The sequence below is a fragment of the Manis javanica genome, chromosome 13, assembly GCF_040802235.1.
Source record: "Manis javanica isolate MJ-LG chromosome 13, MJ_LKY, whole genome shotgun sequence".
Lineage (NCBI taxonomy): Eukaryota > Metazoa > Chordata > Mammalia > Pholidota > Manidae > Manis > Manis javanica.
The window spans coordinates 22,021,838-22,028,793 of NC_133168.1; the positions used below are offsets into that span (position 1 = coordinate 22,021,838).

Consider the following 6,956-nt stretch of genomic DNA (forward strand, 5'->3'; position numbering starts at 1 on the left):
CACACATATTAATTGGGAAATTCTACGTAGTATTGGTGAATTAAAAGATTGACAAAGATCCATGTTGTGCCACATGTCTTGAAAATATGAAGGATCTGCTACTCTTACTGTAAATTGATTTTGCCCTTTGCCTGTTAGGGTTAGATTTACCTCATAGAGGCAAACATATAAAGTGAGAATTTTCCATGAACAGCATTATGAGTTTCATTATAACTGAGGAGAAAGGACAAATATATGAGCACCTTGTTTACTTAAGAATAATTTTATTTTCCTCTTGGGGAAAAAACATTCAGCAGAGATTTTTAATAAGGATTGACTCTTTTTAGTAACAGCTGTGTTATATGACAGCTGTGCAGTCATACATGAATCAGAGCTTTTTGACCCAATATTACTGTTTAAACATTTCCCAAAAGGATTGTTCTGAGAGGTGGTTAATAATAATTATGCAAAAAGTACAGAAATAAATTAAAGTGGACATATTGAGGAAAGTCTATGTTAAAAATTAAACTTTTAAAAAATAATTAAGGTATTTAGACATGAAGATATATAGAGTAAAAGGTAGAAGCATTCTCTCCCTACTGTGCAGAAATAGCCATGTGCTCTAGTTTGGTGTTAATCCTCACAGGATTTTTCTGTGTATTTCTGTATGTGTATGTGTAAATGTACATACATAATTTTAGGATTTTATTTGTCTTACTCCAATGGGATACCACAGGAAGTGTTATTTTCTGACTATCTTTTATCACTTAAGAGTATAAGCAGATTTCTTCACTGCAACATCCCTCAGAGCTTGCATATGCTTTTTGCACTGTGACTCTTCATAAGGAGGATATAGGATATTGCATTTCTCAACTTGACCATAGCACCCTTTTTTTCCCTAGGAGACTCTAGCAGAAACACTGGAAGAGAAAAATACTAATGTGCAGTTTTTGCATAATATCTGGGAAACGGGGTGGAGATTTTGCTTTATGATCCAGTTAATGATGAGTCTTTTATGATATAAAATTGTTGCACGTTTGATTTTCTTGTTTAGATCTGATAGTCAAGTGTATTGGTGAAGAAGCCAAGTATGAAAGCATCAGACTTCTATTTGATGGCTTACAGCAGCCAATTCTCAACAAGCAGGTCAAAAAATTTTTTTATTAAGATATTATTGATATACACTTTTATGAAGGTTTCACATAAAAACAATGTGGTTACTGCATTCACCCATATTATCGAGTTCCCACACACACACACACACACCATTACAGTCACTGTCCATCAGTATAGTGAGAAGCACGTAAAATTTATTAAACAGGTTTACTGGTATTGACCAGGTTTGGTGAGTGAGACAGTGGGGTGTCTGGCATATTTTTAACTGTGAAGTAATACTGTACTGATTTGCCTTAATGCAGTTAAAGCATTGAGATAAGACAAGTTTTATTTGTGTTTCTTTTTTGATGATTACCTTCTTTCTTTTACAAGTTTTTACTTAAAATAAATATATTCATTGTAGAAATTTTGTAATATACAGAAAATTCATGAAATAAAGATTTTTTAAATTGAGAATTCCATTCAGATTGCATAAAATAACTACAGTTAACATTATGTAGTCTATATGTTGAGAGCTTGATATAGTTACAATTTTATATCCTTCTTGTTTCTTTAATATTTTTATTACATAAAAAATATTTAACATAAAATTATAAGGCATAATAAAATGTCCACATATGAACTTGTGTGTATCTAACACTCATCTTAAAAGTAGAACATTATTGATACTATTGAAGCTACTTTTGTGCTTGTTTTAAATTGTCAGTTTTATTTCCTTCCCATTTAGAGGTTAACCTCAGTGTTGAATTCTGTTTATCAAAGTTTATGTTTTTTTTGGTCTAATGACTTAAAATATTTGTTTCTTTTTTTGGTGCTTTAGCTGACTTATGTTTTATTGGACATTGTGATACAAGAACTATTTCCGGAGCTCAATAAGGTAACCAACTGAAAAACAGCCATTTTATTCTTTGTTTTTAATGGTGTGTTCACATTTATTTTAATTTATTTTTAATTTGTTATTTTAATTTATTTATTAGGGACACAAAAATTAAGGGAACCCTTGTTACTGTGTTCCTTTTAAAAATGAACAACCTTAACAAATGGTTCTTTTTATTTTCTTTATTTAGCATACTCAAGCATAGAATGGATTTTGGGGAATAGGAACTAAATAGCCTCTGCTTTGGCTTCATCCATTCCTGATTACAGTCAGATAGGGACATTATATACCCTGTAGAACCTTTTCAGAGGAAGGTGTGACTTTAAGTCCTAGCACTAGAATGTGCCAAACTCTTCAGGTTGTCATATGTAACACTGAATGCTGTGTAAGTCCGACTTGAATATTTTTGAAGCAGTTGAGTTTATATGAACCCAAGGGCCCAAAGTGAATTGGAATTAGAGGATGGTAATATTATTATTATATTGAATCTTAAGATTTTGAGTTTTGAGCAAAGATTTAAATCATTTTTTTGCTGTTTATTTTTGACTAATCCCTTTGGTCAGATGAAATAACTATGTAAGGTTATAGTATAGCAATGAAATGTCAGTTTTGTAGCATAGCGGACACCAAATTTTGATATTTTACCTATTAACTTCAAGCTTTCAAGTTATAGTAATATTAAATGTATATTAAAACATGGTAGCCATGATGGATATTTTATAGTATCAGGAAGCCTTCAGTTTTCTGTTGAAAATTTTGCAAGGTCTACCACTATACTTTGTATTTTTCTTATCTCTAAAACATAAATATTACCTGTTTTATGTACTGGCTAATATCTTTTGTGTGTATGTGTATGTCTATGTCTTAGCTTAGAATTAATACACTGGAACTATTAGGCACTTCACAAATGAGCCTTATTTCATTGTCTGCTATTAAATAGATTTATTTTTACTTCAGGTACAAAAGGAAGTTACCTCTGTGACATCCTGGATGTAAACATTTGGATTTGGGATAGAATAACCAGCTGTAATTTCTGCTTTGCTAGTGTAGTATATATGTACTTATTTCTTTTACTTTTGTATAGTCTTGTACATATCATGTAATTCTATGTCTGAAATTATGATTTTTTTTGTTTTAATAAAGACTAACACAAACTTAATAATGATTAAAAGTGATTGGGTTTCATAGCCTTTCATTTTATTAGGACATATATCATTCGTTAACTGTTTTTTTAAGAGATAATCCATAATCCCCTTTGGGCAAATAGATAAGACTGATAACCTTTTTATTTATATCACTTAGAAAATAGTTATGGTTAGTGTGGAAAAACAGCAGTAAGATCTGATTTGCTTTCATATTTAGAGTTAATACATTTTAGTAGAATTTTACCCCTTCCCCCCTTTTTCATTTTCTATGTAGTTAACTGTGCATCTATAAAGAAGGCATTGTTCATCAGTTTTTCATAACGAACAAGGGACTTCTTATTTTTGCTGGATTATTGATAGGTTATAGTCCTTTTGGGTATGAAAACGAGTACAGATATTTGTGATTGTTCAGTTGCAACTACATTTTACTGAATGTATGTAACTATATTTCAAAAGCATACATAAACAGTTTAGTCAACTTGATTTTTGGTTTGTGTTGTCTGTTGTTTCTCCAAAAGAAAAATATGGAATGAACTCTCTTCCTTAAAGAAAGTAAATTTAAATGGCTGTTTTTAAAGATTGAATGTTTAGAATTCTACATACAGTTCCTTGCCATATTGTGCTTTTCTCCTTGAAACAAGTATGGCTTTGAGGACTCAACATTTTGTTTGACTTTCGGAGTGTTCATTCAGAATACAGTTATGAGTTTCAACCGTGTATTAGGCACTAAGCTGGGTAATGGAGCTCTTAATACAGTTTGGAAAACTAACCCATTTAGTGATGCTGTTCACTTACTTTTTTGCAAGGTTTTAAAAAGTCCTTGGGTGTTTTAGAAGGTTTTTTTAGTAGTTCTATTTTTAATTACTTGAAAATTCTAGAATATGTATAAGTTTCTACAAATCAGTGCTTTAATACTAAGCCCTAAAAATTTACTAGTTTCTTAGGGACAGGTAGGAAATTAACAGGGCTAACTCTTCACATTTAAATCCATAGCATCTTGAACATTATTATTTAAAATGTCATGGTGGACTGGAAAAATAAAGTATTTTACAGCCTTTTTAATGCCATCTGACCTAATTGGGGGGATAAAATGAAATTAGATAGAAAGACACTTTGAAATTTACAAGGGACATTATATGATTGTGTTATAAGTACAATAGTTTCAGATACCAGAAGATTCTGAGAAATGGTTGAAGGCAAGCACCTAAATTATCATTTATTGACTTAGTAAAAATCATTAGATTTTATAATAGAAGTTATAAACAGAAGTCTGATTTGCCACAGTTCTTAGCAGACTTATATAATGATATATACAGAAGTTGTAATTTCAGATATTGTCAACATTAGAATAAAAATGACTGATTCAGTGAATGCATGAGCAGATGAGTTAGGTTTTGCTAGTACACTATACTTCCATTTCAAAGAATATGCTCTTTGTTGCGTATTCAGTAATCTCTTCAACAGCGCTGGGTACACAGAGGAGAAATCTTTAACCTGAGACTTTTGGACCTCTGGAAGATGGTTATTGTTAAGTCCAGTGGGAAACAGTTTTTTTATTTCACTATTGTTTTGTTAATATTCATGATTTTTTTTCTGTCAAATTATATTAAAGTATTATTTTTCCCCAGGTAATGGATTTGGCTGTCAGGCTGTAGTTTGCTAATCCTTGATGTAGAAAAACAAAAGAGGCAAGTGAAAAGAGACACTGTTAGGAAAATTGTAATCTTCTCCATAATAGGAAGCGGGGAGGAGAGGATATACAAGTTAATTTTTGGAGAAAGGCAGCTATCCTTGGGGAAAACTTAATTGGCCTTTTGGCAGCAGAGGGGTTATAGTTAAGGAATCAAACTGTTCTGCTTAATGAAAGGGTATTTTCTTTAGGGAGAGAAATTATTTTCTTAACTGAGTATTTTCTCCAGAGGGGTGATGTTGGAGAAAAGGATTTTATGGCTTTTGGACTGAGTGAGAAAGGTGGCAGAGATGGGAAGGAATTATGCATTTTTATTCAATTTATTCAACAAATATATATTGAGCACTCACTATGTGCCCAAGCAGTTTTAGAAGCTAGGGATGTATTTGCATTTATAAGCTTGCATTCAAACTGAGGGAGACAGACAGTAAACAAAATAAATAAGAAAATAGTATTTCTAACATGTTAGAAAGTAGTGTAAGTACTCATAAGAAAGAAAAATTGAGAGGGGAAATAGAGTGGTATGTGTGGAGGGTTGCAGTTTGAAATAGTGTAGTCTGGGATATTGAAGAAAAGACCTGAGGAGGTGAAGAAATTGGGCCATGCAGATATTTGGGGGCTTATGTTCCACATATAGAGAAATAGCAAGCACAAAGGGTTGAGTGGGAGTGTGCCTGTTTTGTAGGAAGAATAGCAAGGAGGCAGTGTCGCTACATCATGGTGAGGAGGGGAGGCAGTGTCAGAGAGGTAGTGGGAAACCAGATCACAGAGGCTCTTGTAGGTCATTGTGATGACTGTCATTTTTACTTTGAGTGTGATGGAAAGATTTGAAGCAGTGAACAACATGATCTTGCTTATATTGTAATAGCATCACATTGGCTTCTGTATTGAGAACAGACAAAAGTGGAACAGAAGTAGAGACAGCGAGCTCATTTAGGAGGCTTTTGCAGCAACCAGGTGAAATGACAGTAATTTGAATCAGAATAGTTCTTGGGAAAGTTGTAAAGAAATGGAAGCCTTTTTTAAAAATTACACAACAGGATCTACCATTGGATGGGTTGTGGGTTTGGGCAAGGTTCATCCTGAGCAATAGCAGGATGAAGGGTCCTTGAGATGAGGGTGATTGTGACTGACTCATGTTTAAGGGAAGGATCAGGAATTCTTTTTTGGACATGTAAAATCTGAGAAGCCTGTTAACCACCCCAACTAGAGATGCCAAGTAGGCACTTGTACTTACAAGTCTGGAGTTCAGGGGAGACATCCATTTTGGAGATACAAATTTAGGAGTCAGCAGTATCCTGATGTAAAGTAATGAAACTGAATGGAACCACTGAGAGATTAAGCATCAATAGAAAAGAGCAGCAGTCCAAGGACTGTGCACTGGGCTCTTCAGTGCTTAACAGTGAGGGAGCTGAGAAGGAACCCCAAAAGGGAGTCCATGTGAGTCAGGCCAACGCTTTTTAGGAGCATTGATGTCTCATTGAGTTACAAGTTTTCTTTTCCATTTTAACTCCCTCCAATAATGCATACATAGTGAAGCTTTGTTTTAACACTACAACTTTATGCTAGCTGCTCTTGGGAGCAAAGAGAGTACTATGTCCATATTTTGGGTCAATACAAAGTGGAGAAAACTGGTACAGCATGGTCTGGTGATAATGAGGTAACCTGAAGAAATCGTGGAGAAGCCTTGAGTGTCTTCGAGCAGTATGCAGTAACCAGGATTGCAAGAAGTCTCAGGAACCCTCACAAATAGGGAGGGGGTTGCCGAGTTATTTTATTTGGGGACTTTAAAAAGTGGCTCAGAAGTCTGAAAAAATGAGCAACACTGTAATTTATTTATAAAGAAATACATTTTAGATAATTTTTTAAAGTGTCAGATCCATTTTAGTAGTACAAGAAGGAAAACTGCATAATTTTACTTGAGGGATTTGATGATAGAGTTTGGACAGGAGTACTGCCTTTTTGAATAAGCCCACCTGCCACCTCAGCGAGACCTCGGCTTCATCCTACTTAGGCTACAAGCATTTTCCGGAGGACACGTCAGCCTGCCCCAAGCCCACCCGTCCCCTGACCCGTCCCCTCAAAAGCCCGCCAAAAAACCCGGCCATAAAAAGCCTCTTAGCCTCTAAGAGACGCCGCCTTTGTTCTG

The 6,956-nt window shown here is 34.2% G+C and overlaps 1 protein-coding gene across 14 annotated transcripts in view; it reads left to right on the plus strand.

Moving 5' to 3' along the window:
- Positions 1 to 3,600, plus strand: part of SNX14 (sorting nexin 14) — a 108,141-nt gene extending 104,541 nt beyond the window's left edge. For all 14 annotated transcript variants that reach the window (XM_037022843.2, XM_037022852.2, XM_037022876.2 and 11 more), the window contains 3 exons: positions 1,034 to 1,125; positions 1,916 to 1,972; positions 2,930 to 3,600. In XM_037022843.2, the coding sequence (XP_036878738.2) occupies positions 1,034 to 1,125; positions 1,916 to 1,972; positions 2,930 to 2,968 (188 nt within the window). In that variant the 3' untranslated portion in view covers positions 2,969 to 3,600. The remainder of the gene's footprint in view (positions 1 to 1,033; positions 1,126 to 1,915; positions 1,973 to 2,929) is intronic.
- The last annotated feature ends 3,356 nt before the right edge of the window (positions 3,601 to 6,956 follow it).